At 40.8% G+C, this 19207-nt stretch overlaps 1 protein-coding gene across 1 annotated transcript in view; it reads right to left on the reverse strand.

Annotated features, from left to right (window-relative positions):
• Window positions 1–730: 730 nt before the first annotated feature.
• Window positions 731–19207, reverse strand: part of Lrp6 (LDL receptor related protein 6) — a 136392-nt gene continuing 117915 nt past the window's right edge. The window contains 7 exon segments of the mRNA XM_052718961.1: window positions 731–5212; window positions 5214–5367; window positions 7719–7816; window positions 8746–8882; window positions 10011–10241; window positions 13267–13377; window positions 15250–15486. Coding sequence (XP_052574921.1) covers window positions 5072–5212; window positions 5214–5367; window positions 7719–7816; window positions 8746–8882; window positions 10011–10241; window positions 13267–13377; window positions 15250–15486 — 1109 coding nt within the window. The 3' untranslated portion in view covers window positions 731–5071.

A 19207-nucleotide genomic window follows, 5' to 3' on the forward strand; every position in this document is an offset into this window, starting at 1 on the left:
GCCTTGTCTACAGAGTGAGATCCAGGAAAGGCACCAAAATTACACAGAGAAACCCTGTCTCGAAAAACAAAAACAAAAAACAGACTGTATAAATGTCACCAAAAGCCTATTTGGCAAAAGGAGGCTGAAGATACACACGGCTTTTCACCATTCTTGAGACCACGTCAAGTTCAAGTAAAGCTGTGGCTCTTCCCTCCCTTTTACTGGAAACGGTGTGACCTATGTGGTTGGCCTTTTCTCCTTCCTCATAAGGGAAAAGTGGAGACAACAAGACTTCTCTCAAGATCAACTCAAAAGCATCTGATATGACCTTACACTAGAATGTGGCTTCAACTTAAACTGCCACTTTCCATCACACTAGCAAAGTGAGGGTCAGTGGGACCTGGTACAGACATTCTCATTGGTTTAGCTCCACAAATCTCTCACAACAACATCACACTGCGCTCCACGAAAGAAAAAGCAACACCGCTTTAAGGCTAGTTTAGGAGAGGGGAAAGGCATCACTCAGTCACCAACGAGAACAAGGCAGTGCTGAAGCGCATGCACTTCTCGATGTTTCCAGGCACAGGCGCTTCAGCCCTGAACTAGTCAACAGTCCTCCTCAGTTCTTCATACAAACTGCATCACAGCTGCATTTGCTGTTATGTGAATTACAGCAGTGCTAGTCACACAAAGCACAATCATTTTCATTATTTCTTGGTGTAAAGAAATGACAATTCCATTTTTTCACTGATTTTTCCATTGTTTTATTATAAAAATCAACATTTCATTTGTTACAATTCAGCTTATTGTAATAATCAAAAGGGGGGTTTATACAAGGTACCTTTATACAATTTATAATTAAAGCACTTATTTTACAAAAAGGGGAAGTGAATAAGTGGACAAGGGCTGACCAAATGTTGGCCATTATAATATAAATACATCCTTGCAAAGCACCATCGTACCAAAGTCGATGTACAAGAAAACACCAGCTGACTTTAAGACAATGACAAAGATTAAAGCTTAAGAAAAAGTTTAGACTCAAAAAGGACAAACATCCGAAAGCAGCACCAGATCCTTCACTTGCAACGAGGCCAGTCCAGTTCAGTCTCTCGTATCCTCTCTCTGCAGCCTCCCATCACCAGACTCTGATGGAATCATTCTCCTCACTTTCCTTTCCTCTTAATACTCATATTTAGGCTCGGATATAGATACTTATCCACATGGATAGATAGCTATACCACCCCCTCATCTTTCCTACATTTAATGGATAAACAAAGCCCAAATGGACAGTTAAGCAAAAGCATGCTGTCTATAACTCTTTGGTGTTGACTTTGGGCAAACGCTAAGTGATGATAGAAATCCAATGATTAGTATATGTTGGGCCCATACTCTGCTTCTGAGTACAATAAATCAGTCTGTAATTCTAAAAATTCCCTAGGAATAAAATTAAGAATGGTTTATAAATGCCTGTGAAAATGATAAAACAAAAATTTGATAAAGTTCCCTTCCATTGAAGAAGGGTGGGGACACAGTTGGAAATTTGATTCTAAGTCACTAAAATAAACCTGAGCATCTACCTCCCCTCTCCGCTCAGGTGTAAGCCGAATTCAATGAGCTGCACAGTCAGAGAAAGATACTGAGAATACAGAGCCACAGTGCATGTCACTTAAGTCACAAATGTGCAATTTCACATTTGAGGCCCAAAGTCCTTGACTTTAAAACCTGAGGATTTGACACTATTACAAAGCAATGCCATCCCAGATGCCCTAAAAATCACCTCTTCTCATGGCCTGTTTTAGGCCTGGGATAAGGAAACCCCAGGAAATTAAAAGGGATTCTGATATTTTAACTAATGTTTGATGACAAATTTGTTTAGGACTCAGTCCACACCCATACTTATGCATGGCTCTCATTTGTGAATTCTTAAATATTGCCAACCAACTGATATCCATACTCCTATCTACAGTCTAATTCTGAGTAAGAAATCAGTTTGTACTTCTCTCTATAAAGCCACGCGGGCTATACATTAGCACTGCACAATCACTAAGAGCAAGGTTTATTAGGGGGTGAACAAAACAAGACTTTTGTTTCTGAAGCTTGCAGAGAAGCAGGCCTACTTGCAGAAAGTCATCCTGGTCACTAAACACATTTAATTAACTTGTGAGGTAAACGCAGCTATGAACTCAAAACAGTGTTCACTGAAGGGCCTTTACAGTGAGACAAAAATTGCTTCCCCCCAGACTAACTGGTACCTAAGATAGATGACTATTTTTACAACTTAGTGTGCATTGCCAAAAGCATTGTAAAATTTAAAAAAAGAAGAAAAATACTAGAAATATTCTACCCACAAACTCTACACCTTTTTCTGTGACTGTGCCATTTACCTGACCTACACAAGAACTCTCAGGCCTTAGTCAGAAGACTAGGGCTCCAAAGGAGTCAAGTTTGAGTCCTAGTTATAAAAGATTTCAATGCAGAAAAGCTTGCTGTAGTGTACAAAAAGCAAGCTACACCAAAGCTCACCTCATGCACTCTCCGATCAGTGAACTGGCATTGAAGATACAAGTTCAAAATAACTATGGAACCTAATCAAATTTTAGTCATGTTTCCTCTTAAATAATTAGACACATACTAATTTAAAACTTTCCCCTTTTCCCAATTGGTGTTTTCATAAGTTTATTTTTCCTTTGTTTTTCTTATGTTCAATAATTATGACACAGTTTACTTAAACTTAACTGTCCATGTAACTTGAGTATCATTATCTCTTTTCCAAGTTTGACAAGCACCTCACTACAAAGTACTCTCAGAAATACAACAACTCAGCTGCCCCAGAAAGAGGATACTGAGATTAACTTGAACTGCCTTCAAATCATTTCAACAAATTGGCACACAACTTAGTATTTTGCAAGAAGAGGCCATTGCCATCTCAGTACAATACCTGGACTGAGATGAAACAAGGCAGCATCCTTCTTGGCTCACTATAGTGCAAGTCTCTACATGGGAAGCCCACCAGATGAAGATGCACATTAAAAATGTAAACATAGAGAATCCTCAAATTCTAACTGATACCCAGTTATTGCTAACCTTTCCATCTGCACTTAAGCATCAAGTGCCCCTGCACATCACAGAAGGCAAGTTCAATGTCCATTCTGTTTTAGACTCCGAGCACTTTGTTTTAGTAACAGGAAGAGTTAATGATTATCTGACTGAAATGTAAGACATGGATGGATTGCCATTTACTTATATGCAGGATAAGTGCCCCTGATTCTGACTGAGCTGTCCCCAACAACATAAATTATCTTGAAAGGTTTATTTTTCTCTTTAAAAATGTACTTATGTGTTTTTTTTAAAGTTACTTAAACTCGGCCAAAATTCTGGAATCATTTCTATCACTGTTTTCGCTGAGGCTCTAAAATCCAGAGAAGCCTCACATTAATATATAATTTAAAAATATATTCAATAAGTAATCAACACCTGCTAAGGTAAAAGCACACTAGCTTAAAAACAGTTCAACTTTAGCAGAGGAGTGCTAGACACGTGTAAAAAGCAGGAGACTAATGGCTGGCACAGCGGCAGAGCAGTGTTAGCTAAGATCATCCCACAGGTCAGCCCTGACAGCGACAGAGGTAGCAGCTCAGGACCATCAGGACGGCAGGTCAGACATGTCACAGAAGAGATGTCCATCAGTCTCCACCACTCAAGCTCCTGCAGCTGAGAAGTTCACAGTAAGTCTTCTCATTTGACTCTGCAGCTATATTTGTGAAATTATCCTAATCCATAATGGGATAAGAGAGAACACACATACAAGCACGGGTGACTGTAAGAACAGACTGCGGATTGTGTGAAAACAAACACGTTCACAGTGCATAACAAGGAGGTACCTCACACCACACTAACAGAGGTATGCATGTAGATGTCACTCTGAGAAAAGCTGGTCCACAGAAAGTGAAATTGTCACAAACAGTTAATACAGGGGAAACCTAACAACAAAAACACCCTTCTTTTTAAATAGACTGTTTCTAACCGAGCACATTTAAATGTTTTACTCAAAAAATATACATAAAATGATTTCACACTGTGATATTGTATGCTGCAAGGATACAAAACTAATTTACAAGAATATAACAGATTTGTGATTTTTTTAAGCATTGTCTACATGTGTTGTAAAAAGACACTTTAATGAACATTAAAACAATCATGGAAGACCAATAATATGGCTAACTTTTGATTATGCAAAAACAGCCTCAACTTAAAAGCTCAGCCAAATGGTGAACACACATAGTAGATATACTGAAATCAATCCCTTGTTGAGTAAATTCCATGTAGTCAATTCCTCAGATTAAAAAGCTCGACTAAATCATGGCTCTTGGCAGAACGGCCTACAAGCTGCTGGGGAGGCAGCAAGGTGAAAGCAGCTAGTGTTACCAAGAACTGTGACAGAGGCGTGGGCGCTCACCAGCTCCACAGCATCCTGCAATAAACATTGCATCTCCTACAACAGCCACACTCCAAATGGATTGTACAAGTATCTATTTTCCTTAAGAAAACTGTTAGATTCCTAGAGAAAACAAAGCCCTTTGTCCAAAGTTAGTACTGTAATTTTTTTCTTTTATGGTTTCTTAACCTGTTGGCCCTCAAATGTTAGTTAATCTGAAGGCGATTTGGCGACTTCCAAGTTTGCCACTCTGAGATGGTATTCCGTTCTTCTTTTTCTTTAGTTTTTGGTATCAGTAAAACCCAGACACTCCTGGTCAGTGATGCCTCTGTTATCCCTGCTTCCTTTGTGCTCAGTCACTTCACTGGGTTTAAGGCATGCTTTGTGTATTTAGTTTGCAAAAATAAAACTTTTAGTACAAATTTATATTTTATACAAACTTCTATGGCACAAGCAGCAAATCTGCTCTTTTAAGAAAATATATAAATATCCTTTTCTTCTGTACAAATATCTCCAGTACCCCACCCACTTTATAATGTTAACTGTACAAGGTCTGCCTCACTCTTCTTCATAGCTCCCTCCCCCCCTCCAGATCTCAACCAGATGTGTATTTACATTTCCCGGTGGAGGCAGTCAGAGGAGGAGGGCCCCTCCTCAGGAGGAGTCCGTGCAGGGGGAGGGTGGTGGTGGGTAGAGGTGGTGGGAGTAACTCCTCTCAGTATATGGAGAAGGGGGGCAGCTTTCATAGTTCTCCTCAGCTGACAAGTACTGGCTTCGGGGTGTGGGTGGGGGGGGGCACAGGTTCTGAGTCATAGTTCAAGTCACTGGTGTAGCCCTTGGCTGTCGCCACTGAGGTCATTCTCCGGCTGGGGGCATAGTCACTGTCACAGACATCAGTGCTGCAGGGCGTAGTGGGCGGTGCAAAGTGCCGGTAGCTGTAAGGCCTGTAGCTAGTACACGGAAAAATAGAGAAGCGCAGTTAGTTTTATGGAAGAATATTCTGTATCAGGAATCAGAGAAACAGATATAAATTTAATCTGAAAGCTATGAGCTACTGCAGTTCAGATCTGTATGGATGGGTAGCCTTTGCCTGGCATGTGCAGTAGGGCCATGGGTTTAATCCCCAGTACCACCTCCACAACCAAAAAGCCACTGCCTTTAATTGGCATAGATGAAGAGGCAATGGTACATTAGCAAAGGAAGACCTTTGTAGTTTCAAGTAAAATGTATGGAGTAAAAATGGATGGTGTTGGAGAGCAGAGAGGAACTCGACTGAGCTCCAAATGTGCTCCTCTACCCTGAGGTAAATTTAAGTGTATGTGCTGTACACAAGGCCCTGGGTTTGACTCCCCAAAATCATATTAAAAAAAATAAAAGAATAAAAACAAACCAACTCAAGAGTTTTATTATTGACGCGCTTTGGAAAACTGTTCTATTTTTCCTCCAGTGCTGGGGACTGAACCCAGGGCCTTGCCCACACAGAGCAAGCGGTCTACTGCTCAACTCCAGCCTTGGCCCACCTGTTACACACCTCACACTCACAGATCTCAGCAGCTCCCTCAGCTTTACAGTGTGTGGAAATGGGACTTCACACAGTCTGCTCTTGCTCAACACTCTTTTGTCATTTCATAATTTTCCTGATAGGTAAGTTAATGATGTCTGAAGACTTCATTTCTTTTAAAAGTAAAATATTACACAATCCAGGCTGAACTTCCAGCCAGATCAAAGGGAAACTATTCTAACTTGGAAGTAGTAGTTTTGATTTCTGTGTGGTCAGGAATACTGTCCTAAGTGCAGTTTCAACTGAATATCAAAATGATCAATTTTAAATGCCCAGAAGGTCAGAGAACTTCCTAACACAGTGTAAGAGTTTAATATACGTCTACAATTGTTTATATATCTTTACAAATAATCTATAGTTATAACATGGTTATCTGAGAAAAGCGATCTGAAGAGGAACACACTCATGAAGGTAAGAGCTGACCTAAAACACTGGCTTGTCTGTGTATGATTTCTCACAACTTTTATTCTACATATTGCCAAGCTTATCTTATTTCATACTTATCCTAAAGATCCATGCTTAAATTGTCTCTAAAATACAGTGACTGTAAGACAAGGGGCCAGAGTAACTGACGGGGCTTCGTCAACGTCCTAGCGACACAGGGCCCACGCCTTCCGCGGTCACTCAGCCTTGCCCACAGGCCCCACCGAGCAGCTTCCTGGGACTTTTACCCTCAGTGCTGGCAGGGCATTATCGTAGCACTTTTGCCTTTTTGTTCCACCTTTCTGTCCAAACAGGTGCCAAAGTCTAGGGGAGATTTTCTGAATTAAAATTTAAAAGGCTAAAAACATTCAGTCTCATAATGAAGAAGAAGAAACAGGAAGTTGATCAACAAAATTCTGTTAAATCTCAGCTTAGGCAAAATCACATGATAGTTCGACATACATTTGGAGCCTACTTTAAACATGGGAAATGATTTAAAGCAGTTGTATACTTTGCCTAATGTTTTATTCAAGCTGAATTAAGTAAGTTTTTTAAAATGAAATTTTAGGTTCTGGTCATATTTTTAAGTTTTCAGGCCTCTGCTTTGTTTTGGCATTTTAGAACAAAACTGTGGCATGAAAAGAAATCCTACAATAATTCATGGAAATGATCGTGTTGGAGCCAACCCTATCTCAGTCCTAACTGATTTGGGCAGGCAGTTTCCATTTTATTTCCATCACTACAAAGTCAGACCAGGTCAAGTCGACTGAAAGGAAACATCATCCAAATGCTAACAGGTACTGAGGACCACAGACACAGCATGCGGGCTTCTGCTGGCGTTTGAACAGGACGGAAGAGTGAGGTACACACGACAGTAACAGACATACTCAACACACTCACAACTGGCACAGAGGCATCACTTCCTGTTGTGATTTACAAATATGCTTCATTCCCTTTAGTGAGACTTGTTTATTCCATGCAACTAACTACGTAGCAAATCTTTCTTTCCAGGTCCCAGTGACCCATGTACACGTGGACCAACCTCCTTCTGACTTCCTTCATGTCTGCGCTCCACACTTCTGCTGCCTGCCAGCTCTCACGACTCTGACCTGTCTTGCCCAGTCCTCAACTGCAGTACTCTCTAGGAACCAGCTGTGTGACTCTCTTTTAAAACATAAAATGAAAAAAGAAAGGATTCGGGGGTGGACAACGCCAAGTCTTGTCGAGACAAGACTCCTATTCTTTCTTGGTGATTATGGTCTGTTCATTTGAGGCTTAGTGTGTTCACAAATGGAATAGGGAAAAGATGTGTCTTACCTGTAGGACCTATGTGTGGAAGGACTGTTGGAAGAATAACCAAATTCCATGGTATAATGAGATCGCTCTGTGGCAGGCGATGGTGGTGGGTTCAAAATCTGAAAGGAAAGCAATGAAAATATCAAACTCACAATAACCTTCCATAGATATGGATGTAGAACACCTTTATCTTTGTGTCTGTGCTTTTCCATTACACTATTGGCATATTCTTTTCGAAACAACCACCTCAACAGCACTTCATGACTGTGGCTCCCACTTCCTAGGCCACACATTCTTTATCCCCAACAAGTGGTGACAAAACCCTGTCGCCTTGGTCACTGGCTTGCTTGGCACCATCAGGCTCTAATTTTTTAAGCACAACTTTTCTATGTTTGTAGGAAAATTACTAATTTAAGAGGAATTCTAATGTGTTTCCTCTTACATTTCATTTTTATATATGTAGGTACAAGAGCATGTGTGCATGCATGCAACCGCAGGCCAAAGGAAACCATAAATGTCATCCTCAGGACACGGTGCATCTCCTTTAAGGCAGGCTCTCATTAGCCTGGAGTTCGATAACTAGTCTAGACTGGCTGGCCAGTGTGCTCCAGGGATCCTCCTGTCTGTACTCTGCAGTTTCAGGATTATGAGCCAGGCCCAGCTTTTGATCTTGGTGCTGGGGATGGAACTCAGGTCCTCTTACCTGCGAGACAAGCATTTTAAAGACTGAACTATCTCCCCAGCTACATGCTTCTTCTCTTAGCAGGTTATGAAATAAAGGTTCTAAGTCTGTTTGGTACCTTAGTAGTTTAAATGATGAAATTATTACAATGCTTTCAACTATGTTTATTATTACACAGCAAACTTAAAAGATTTACAAGCACAGGGCAGTGGTTGTAAATTCTCCATTGACTCCTATGTACTTAAATCCTACATTAACAACTATTTTTACATTACCATTACTGAGTGCTCACATTTAAATGACTTAATCTGACATGCTATGTATTTTAACAGTGAAAGAAAAACAAAGCAAAAGCAGACTGCTTACTGCAGGGAAGTAAGTGCCTTTGGTGCTCGAAGAACTGCTTGATGATGCTCCTGTGACGTGTGCTCGATCGTAGGGAGGCCCACTACTTCCCCCCATAATACTGAGGGAACTGATCATTGATTTACCTCGAGACATTCCTAAAGGAGATAAAAATGAAAGATGAGTAACATTTATAAAAATATATGAAATAACTAATCAACACTGAAGTCACAAGCAGCCCAACTAAAACAATTTATGTCCTCTTCTAATAATAGCCATAAAGACTTCATGAAAAAGGAACCGAACGGTGAAATGAATGGTTCCATTGAGAACTGGCTTCGAATAAGACCAAGTCACTCCCACCTGGTCCAGTCCGAGGAAAAAGGGCCCTTCGGAGTACGAGGTTTTCATGGAAGACTTGAGGATGAAGACAGTGAATCAGGGCAGATTAAGCCAACAGATAAGCTCCAAAGAAAGCAAAGCCTTTTAAAGACATGAGCCAATGCACAGAAGGCACTCGGATACCTCTTGACTCAAAACTGCTAATGCTAAAGAAAACCTTCTATTTGTTCCAAGTAGGTTTCCATTTCTACTTACTGGAAATAGGGATGGCAACACTCATTTACCAGCTTAAATATTACGGCTGTTTACTTGAGAGTCACACCATACTAAATTCCTATTTTCAGAGCTCAGGCATCTTCTCCATATTCATTAACAGGCAAGATTCTTCTCACCAAAGGTACCACAAAATACTGGAAAAAGCTTGACTGCCCAAGAACAATATGGCCTCCCCAGTGGTAGAACTCTGGCATTTGGCCACACCTTAACCAACCTTGCACCACTGCCACCAGGTCAGATCAGGAGAAGGCAGAGGGAAGTATGCGCCTTCCCTGTCACCCAGCTATTTCCAAATCCTTGTCTTCGGAAAACAAACTGATCTATCTTTAGACTCCTTTATTCCTAGACTCAATCGCCTCAGGGTCCCCGAGTGGTGACATTAAATTGTAGGTGTTCACCAAAGCACTTGGTGACCTGCTTTTAATATAGTGCAGCCCCACAATGCACTCGGAGGCCTGAAGCAGCAGACCTAACTAAGTCTTTCTGCAGAGAGACAGTGTATAAACGTTAAAAGAACAACAGAAAAACCACACTCTCACGAGCTCTTAAACCCAAAGTGATCTAGTCTGTAATCCTAGGAATGGCCTTGTCCACAATGGAAACTCAGTAATGTTTTTAGAACTTAAAATTGGACAAAACCAGATTTTCACAAAGCAGTCTTCACTTACCTGGAAGAGACCCCGACAGAGAGCCTGGGTGAGGAACATACCCGAGGGGCACAGAAGCTGGGCCATGAACCACATAGTCGTTAGTCATAGTCTCCCCATCCCCCTTCACACGAGGACACAGCATTCTTTGGCAGATAAAGTATATGGTTCCAGACACAAATATGGTGACAATTACTCCAATAACTGAACCAACTGTGTTGGTGGCCTGTGGTGCTGGCTCTTCAGTTGGATCTAAAATGGAAAATACTATAGTTATCTAATGGAAAAACAACTGTATATTCAAAATAGCAATAAAATACAAAAGTAAAAACAATATGTTGATGAATCAAACTATATAGTTTATATAAATAAATACATAATAATTATATATCATACCACATAAAAATATGAATTAAATGGCATCATTTAATTTAAATAAATTTAAAGAAGCTGCTGTTAAATGAAGATAACAGACCAGGAAGTATCACAGAAAATTTCAGGCCAGAAGGGACAGACCTAGAGAAGTCATCAAATGTTCTCTGTGGAACAGTGAAGAAGCCAAAAGCAGCCTGGCACTAGTGCCACTTAGGTCTAGTGAAGAGTCTGTAACTGCAGATGAGTCAAGGCACTCAGATCCAACCTCTCCTGTCCTCAGGCCCCCTGGCTGCCTGAGAGCAAGGATACATGCAGGTCTCTAATTTGATGACTAGAGGACTCCCAGAGGAAGGCCAGAGCGCTGGAGAAGGATCCTGCGCAGGACACCCACCTTCTGGATTCCTGGCTACTTGAGCCTTTAAGAAGCAGAAGGCATGAATGGAAAGAACAAGAAATGGGCTATCAAATTTAGCGCCCCTCTATTATTCAGAAGGAAAATTCTTCCATTCTGACTAGTTAACCCATACATAATCTCATAATGAAGACTCCTTAAAACACTTTCTGCTTCTTGTTACTCAAATCTCCCATCCATGTAGCTAAACTCATCTCTACTAGGAAAATAAATGAGTGACAATGGCAGCACTAAGTTGCCTCGTTGTGGCCATCAGCTCCAAGTTCAGTCAGTGGAATCCGAAGCATATGCTCTCTTTAGTCTCCGCTAGCTACCATCACCTCTGTATTCTCTTCTAGTGCCTTGGCATTCCTCTCCAATGCCAACATTCAAGAAAGAATAATTCTTTCTTGACATTCCTGCTCCACACTGCTGGTCTCTGGGTCACACTGCTGATGTCAAGCTTCCTCCCTCAGCACTTCAGGGAAATTCAAGAGACTCTTCATCTCACAATTTCTACATGGTCAACAGAATGGGTTCCTGTTTTCTTTTAAACAGTTTCTGCTCACTGTGGAAGACACCACTCTCCTAGTTTTACTATTTGTTTGTTTATTTTATTTATTTATTTTTGTTTGTTTATTTTTGAAAAAGGGTATCACTTAGTCCATCCAGGCTGGCTTCAATCCTGCTATGTAGCTGAAGTTGAACCTGAAGTCTTGACCCTCCCCTGCCTCCCTAGTGCTGGGGTCCTGAGTATGCATGACCATGCCCCACCCTATTTACTAGCTCTGCTTATCCTTGCTGTCAATTAATTGTGCATGCTTCCCTGAGTTATTACTATCTACTTGCTTATTCCTCTACTCTCTGGAGATTTCACCCACTGCCATAGCTTTAATTACCATCGATAATCTAAAGCGTGCCAAAAACCTTCCTGAGCCATATAGACCCTAGTCAATCAACTTCCCAACAATATTAATGGGACAGTCCATAATCATCTTTAATGTAACATATCCCAAACTGAACTCACCATTATCACTACCTCTCCCAGATTCAGAGGTAACACAGATAATAAACAGGGTAGACTAATTAAGAACAATAAATACTGGCAGGGCCGTGGCAAGTTGAAAAGTGCATGCCCGTGAAAGCCATTTAAATTTAAAACAAAGACAGCAAATAGCATTAACCAAACATTACAGCCCACACCAGGACATGTTACGGTACTTCAGTGTTTAGTTCCTGCTGCATATCCTGGTTAATGACTCCAGTCATGCTGTGGGGTACCTGTGGGTCAACTGAAAATTGCCAACTGTATCTAAGTGGCTACCAACCCTTCTGTCTTTGTAATAACTGGAACCCAGTCTTCCTTTCCCAGCCGGACTGCACCTCTTGATTTAGATCATCTTCAGTCAGAGGCACAAAAGCCTCCTGAGCATTTTCAATTACAGACTGCAAATCTTTAGTGGGTTGCAACCAGCATTTAAAATGAAGGGAACAAAAATCAAGACATAGTCTACTTCATGTGCATAAAAGCTATTGCATCTCACCTGTTTCTCTACAATATGCATGTCATCTTTATACTTCTCTTGATGTGGTCCAAAGAAATAGGAAAACAAACAGCCTAATAGATGTCCCTACCTATAATCATATCACCTCCAACACATTTTATAGCTTTTGCTTTCATATTCCCACCCTAGCCTTTTCTTAGAAATGTCAGTGATTCTGAACCGTGAGTGGAATATCACCTTCATGATACTACTGTTCTCTCTTGGTGACGCACTCAAGACACAGCTAATGCAGCAATCACATTTACATACAGCAGTTCCAGAAAGATGACTGGTTTCACACCTTCCTGACTCTAAACATAATGCAGCATCTCTACTTATCTGTAGAATGAACACTTTCATTCACAAACATCTGATCTCAAGCATCATTTGTCTAGGAAGCTTCCTTGATCTTCATTCCTAAAAAGTTGGTTGCCTCCTCCTTTGTGCTACCACTTATGTGGCTCTGTTGTAGCTCTGCACTAGTGAGTTCAAGACTAGCTTGGGGAGGGAGGCAGGCTAGCTCAGAGGGAAACAAGGAAGAAGAGAGGCAGTCATGGAGGCAATGAGGGAGAGAGGATGGCAAGAAAGGAGGGAGAAGAAAGCATTTTAATTCTAGACCCTGAGAAACTGGTAGAAACACTTCAAGAAAACAGTTAAACACAAACTAATGTTCAGAATGAAGTTCAGATCAGCAATTAATTTCCAGGTATCTAAATTACCTGAGAATTTTGTTTCTTTAGTTGTGGCAGGGCAATGTTTATTTGGTGTTTTACTATCTCTCTGCACAAAGAAACTACTGCCCTTAAATAATTATTAAACGCAAAACGGAAAATATCTCTGGTGCAAATAATAACTAGTACATGTGTTCTACCTGGAAATCTGGATTGTAAGTAAAGTACAGAAAGAAAAAGAAAAGGTATTTTCAAATTCTCTTGAGAACAGTTGACAAGGCTCCCTTCCCACTTACAACAGTCCAGCTCGTCAGACTTGTCACTGCAGTCCACACTGTGGTCGCATTTCTTGTGCTTTCCGACACACTGCCCGTTGGCACAGCGGAACTGATCGATTAAACAAAGCACTAGAAAAAATGCACAGTTTTATTTTTATCAGTGTGAAGACAAATTCTATCAAGAGTCAAATGCTTTCTAAGTACAATCTAAAAACATATCAGGCATAGACACAAGCAAGTTCCATTCTCTAAGGATTCTGGTTGGTAGAAAAGAGAAATTTCATGCTTTGTTCTTAAATTTTTATTTTACTTAATTTTTGGTGCCATTTCTCAATCATCAGAGCTCACCGGTGTGGTTTTTGTGGTCTGAGTATGTTTGCTCCCCTAAAGGTTCGTATGTTGGAGGCCTGGTTCTTAGGGCAGAGGACACAATGGAGGTAGAGGGAGCCTAGTGGGAGGTAACTGGACCTCTTTTTCAGAATGTGTGAGGGAGCTCTCGATGTACCCTGGGTTAGTTCTTGAGAAAAACTGTTGCTATAAAAGAGCAAGCCTGGGGGACTGGAGAGATGGCTCAATGGTTAAGAGCACTGGCAGCTCTTCCAGAGGTCCAGAGTTCAATTCTCAGCACCACATAGAGGCTCACAATAACTAATTCCAAGGGATCTGACACCCTCTTCTGGCCCTCCTCAGGGTACACAGACATTCCTGCAGGCATAACACCCACGTTTTTAAAAGAACAAGAAGCCTGACACCTCCTCCTCTCACTCTGGCCTCCCACCGAGATGCGCCCATAATCTCCCAAGTGCTGCCACCACTGTGCTGCCACCTGCCGTGAGGTTGTCACCAGACTAACACCATCACACGCCCTTGCAGCAGGCTTTCTCAGACTGCCAGAGACTTATCAATTACAAATGTTCAGCCTTAGTTTAGGCTTGTTTCTGGCTAGCTTTTTTAACTTAAATTAACCTGTTTCTCTTCATCTACGTTTTGCCTCAGGGCTGTTCACCTTTCTTTCATTCTGTAGGTCCTACTCCGGGTCTGGCTAGCTGGCTGGTCCCAAGCATCTCCCTTTCTTTCTGCCTCATTCTCTCCCGAGTCTCGCTCTTCCTGAGCCTAGATTCCTCCTCCTACTTATTTTCTCTGCCCACCAGCCCCACCTATCCCTCTACTGCCTAGCTATTGGCTGTTCAGCTTTTTATTAGACCAATCAGGTGCAAAAAAGCAACACATCTTTACATCATTAAACAAATACAGCAGAAACAAATGTAACACACCTTTATATACTTGAAGTAATATTCTGCAATGTAAACAAATGTAACACAACTTTACATAAAGTAAATTTCTGCAACATAAACAAAATGTAACACAACTTTACATAATTAAAATAATATTCTACAACATGCCCTTGACATTGCAGAACTATCATCTAAATAAACCTCTTTTCTTTATAAAAATGCCCACTGTGGTGGTTTGAATGAGCAATACCCCATCACAGGCTCACATATTTAAATGCTTGGTCCTCAGTTGGCAGAGGTGTTTTGGGAGATTATGGGACATGCAGTTCTGTTGGCGGAGGTACATCACTGGGGATGGGCTTTCTGAGTTTAGAGTCTCACCCACTTCCAGTTCACCCCCTCTGCTTGGTATCCTAAGGTAGAAGATGTGATCTCCCAGCTTCCCTGCCTTCACAGACTCTCCCTCTGGAAACTTTAAGCCAAAATAAACTGTTTATTCTTTAAGACGCCCTTGGTCATGATGTTTTTATCACAGCCAAAAAAGTAAAAAAGGCATTCACCACCAGGACATTTCAATAAAGTAGCAAAATTAGCACATTAATTTGCAGAGACCTTACACATATGAAATGGTTCAAATAATTAGCAACATGTATAATGTTCATGCCATAAATATAAAATGCAAATCTATTGATGAAAAAAAACCCACTGAATTTCAAATAACTTGATGCAAAGACACTATAAACCAACACTGAGGACTTGCTGATACCTTCACAGTTCTTCTCATCGGATTTATCCTGGCAGTTTGCATCACCATTGCATCGAAGGACACCATCAATACACTGCCCACTGGCACACTGGAACTGAGACTCTGAGCATACGGGACAGTTGAGCTCATCACTGTGGTCTTCACATTCAGTAAACCCATCACAGCGCCAAGCCACAGGGATACAGTCAATGTCCCCAGTGAAACAAGTGAACTGCTGAGGAGAACATGTTGGAGGTTCTTCAAATGAACAAGGGGAGGAGGGACAAAAAGAACAGTGGTCACACAGAAGCACAAACACTTATAGCCAAGTGGAGCTCATTAAAAAGAAACACACATCTTACAATAAAGAGGATTTGTAACCTACTTCATCTAATCAGTCGTTCAGATATAGTAACCTATAAAAACACTGACATGTTCTTGTAATTAAAGTTTGAATAGCACTAAAATATCTGCAACTCACTCTCATCTCACACACAAGAATAATCATTATGACTACCAACTTCCAAGTATTTTAAAGTTAGCCTAGAATGAACACTTTTTTCTAGCTCTGAGGTTCTCAAAAGCCTGTTTACCACCCCCTGAAGATCCCTATTACTTCTTTTTACTGGGTCCAATGAGTGAATGTCAGAACACCATCCAAGAATTGTGTCCTGTGAGGAGAATTCTGAGTGCTTGTGAGAAAACTCTAAGAAAACAAGACAACAGTCTTGTGACTTCAGTTTCTTCAAAAATATGAAATTGTTCCTGAATGTGTTTTTGTGCCCCTTCAGGTGTAACAAACAAGAGTTGGTTTACTTCATATTATTCATTACAACTGGCTATTGCTATTTGTTTAGATGCCTCTACGGAAAAACATGTTTCTGCCATGTGTACCTTGTTCACACATCGCTAGCCCGCCATGTATGGCCTTGTCCTCGTGACTGTACACTTTCCTTAGGTAACACTCAGAGTATGAATTGTCTGATGCTCTGAATAAACTTGGCTGTTGCATGAGACTTTAGTCCACCTCATTTATCAGCTCCATTCTCCCAGGTCCCACTGCCAGTCAGAGCAGTAAACAGGTGAGGGCTATTTATAATAATTCTAAAGTGGTATTTGCATTTTTCACATTTGCACTGATGCTACAGAAAAACGAACTGTGGATAAAGCTACAGGGACCTTAGTACACCCCAGGCAGTTGTACCACAGTAGTAGTCCCTAGATGCCCCACAGCCACAAAACCACAGCTTTAATGAACAAAAAAATGCCAGTTCCTCTGAAATACTTAGGATGTAAGCTGGTTTTGAGAGCACATGCCTGTGATTTCCTGTACACTTTGGAGGTACAGGAAAGGCAATCAGGAGTTAAAGGTCATCCTTGGCCACACAGTGAGTTTGAGAACAGCCTAGACTACATAAGATACTGTCTTTTAAGAAAAAAAATATTCATGGTAAGAAAAATGTTCTTAAAAAATCAAGTCTCAAGTTCATTATTGTTTGAAAGGTTGAGGTATACATTAATTTTACACTGCACATCTAACCAGGATAGTTTTTAATAGGCAAGCATCTGTTCATATTGTAAACATAAATCAAATGGAATATTGTTTTTATCTGAAAGAATGACCTACAAGGAAATTGTACTTACACTCAGGTATTTGGCAGGAATTAAAACAAAAAAACTGAATGAGCCTATTACTTAACAAACAAACAAACAAATAAACAAACAAACAAACAAATAAATAAGCCAAACAAAAGCAATGGCTGGTTTTGTAGCTGATCATAAAACTGGAACTTGGGATCAGAGAGTCAAGTTCTGGAAAATCTGAATGTACTCAACACTGAACACCTACAGTTTAGCAACACGCACAGATTCTTCTCGTGAGGTGGTGTTAATAAATTAATAAATGTAAACTTTTAATACTGCATAATGAAATAAGTCAAAATCTGAAGGTCTAAGATTTCTTTTTATTTTCTATGTATAGTGAGTGCCTGCACGTGTGTATGTGCACAATGCCCTGGAGCCCAGGGAAGCTAGAAGAGAGTATCAGCTCCCCAGGAACTGAAGTTACAGATGGTGGTAAGCTACCACTGGGGGCTGGAACTAAACCTCGTTCTCTGCCAGAGCAGTAAGTACACAGAACCATCTCTCCAAGCCCCTCTAGAAATTCCCGAATGAAATTCTAATACTTCCAAAAGATTAAGTTCTGAAACTATAAAATGCCATATAAAATCTACAGAAAAAAAGCACACTGGCACTGCTGGGCGTGGGGCTGTCTATAAACAATTTTGGGAACTGGGAGACTGAAGATCTCAAGTTTATGAGTCAGATGGGGTGCATACAGAGATCTTGTCTCAAACAATAATAACAACAACAACAACAAAAATCAACATGAGGGGAAGGGCAGAGTTAGAGGATTGAGGCAAGCTCTTATTTTGTAGCCCAAGCTTGCTCAAGCTCACAATAATCCTAGCTCAGTCTCTTAAATTCAGGGATTACAGGCACTACCTACCACATGTAGCTTTCTTCTTTTTCTCTTTTTTCCCCTTTACCTCCCTTCCATCTCCTTTCTGTGTGTGTATATGTACATGTGTGTGTACAGGTGTATGTACATGTGTGTATATAGGCACTGGTCAGAGGAGGATGTTGAGTGTCCTGCTCTACTGCTCTCCACGTAGGACAGGGGCTCTCACTAAACCTGGAGCTACACTGGTGGCCAGCAAGCCCCACTGATCTCCTACCTCTCCACAGCACTAGGGTCACAGGTACACACAGACATACCCAGCTTGTATTTATTTTTACATGGGTGTTTGGAATTGTGACTAGGCTCCTCATGCTTGTACAGCTAATGCTCTTACCTACTGAGCCATCATCTCAGAGCAACCCCCTCCCCCCGACACACACACTCCTGCTTTCTGTTTTTGAAAGAGTCACGGTTTCATGTTTTTCTGCTGAACTCCTAGGCTCAAATAATTCACAACCATTCAAGTATAACCATCCAAGTAGCTTAAACTGGCACTACAGGTACATGCCATCACATACAAGTGTGTGTGTGTGTGTGTGTGTGTGTGTGTGTGTGTGTGTGTGTATGTATACACATACATGTATGCATATACACATCTTTGGTAGTACTGGGAATAGAACCCAAGGATTTTGCATATACCAAGTGAGCATTTATCACTGAGCTATATCCCTAACTCAACACACATATTATAATAAAGAAATGTAAATTAATGTTACAATCAAACCTATAAGAAACCACTGCTTGTCAAGATTTGGTGCAGAACCCAAGCGAACAGCCGTATTATTTGGAAAGGCTATTATCATAATTGCATGTGCCTGTTCATGTGGGTATGAGTACAGGTAGGCCAGCAGTTGATGCCAGGTATTTTATTTTATTACTCTCCAAGACAGGCTGGCCAATGAGTTGTAAGCTCGGCTTACTTCTGATCTCTGGGTTACAGATGTGCACATTCACCCTGGCTTCTTATGTGTGTCCTGGGAATAGGAACTGCTAGTACACAGGCGCATCTCTCCAACCCCTGGAAAAGCTATTACTACAGTCCACTTTCTAACTATCTACCCAGCTTTCTTCATACGTTCTAACCAAAACTATGTATTACAGAAGAACAATGCAGAAGCAGTCATGAAAATCCAGCATAACATTAAAAGGATGATATACAAGTTTATAATGACATAAAAGTAAAAAAACTCTTCACAGCAAAGTTTTTTCTACCTTAAAATAGTTTTCTTAACATCATTCATGTCATGAAAGTGGTCAGAGTTCAGTATTGTTACAGTTATTGTGATTTATCTCACAAATGGGAAAAGGCTAAGTGACTGCTCAAGGACACAGATTTCCATATACCTAAGGGACGGTGATCTTTAAAAGGACAAGAGTGGAGCGACAGACTTCCTCAAAGCCTCATTACTTTATCACCTTGGTGTTTGTATGAGCAAAGTCTTGCTGGGCAGACCAGGC

Source organism: Peromyscus californicus, unplaced genomic scaffold, assembly GCF_007827085.1.
Source record: "Peromyscus californicus insignis strain IS unplaced genomic scaffold, ASM782708v3 Scaffold_6__1_contigs__length_162567912, whole genome shotgun sequence".
Lineage (NCBI taxonomy): Eukaryota > Metazoa > Chordata > Mammalia > Rodentia > Cricetidae > Peromyscus > Peromyscus californicus.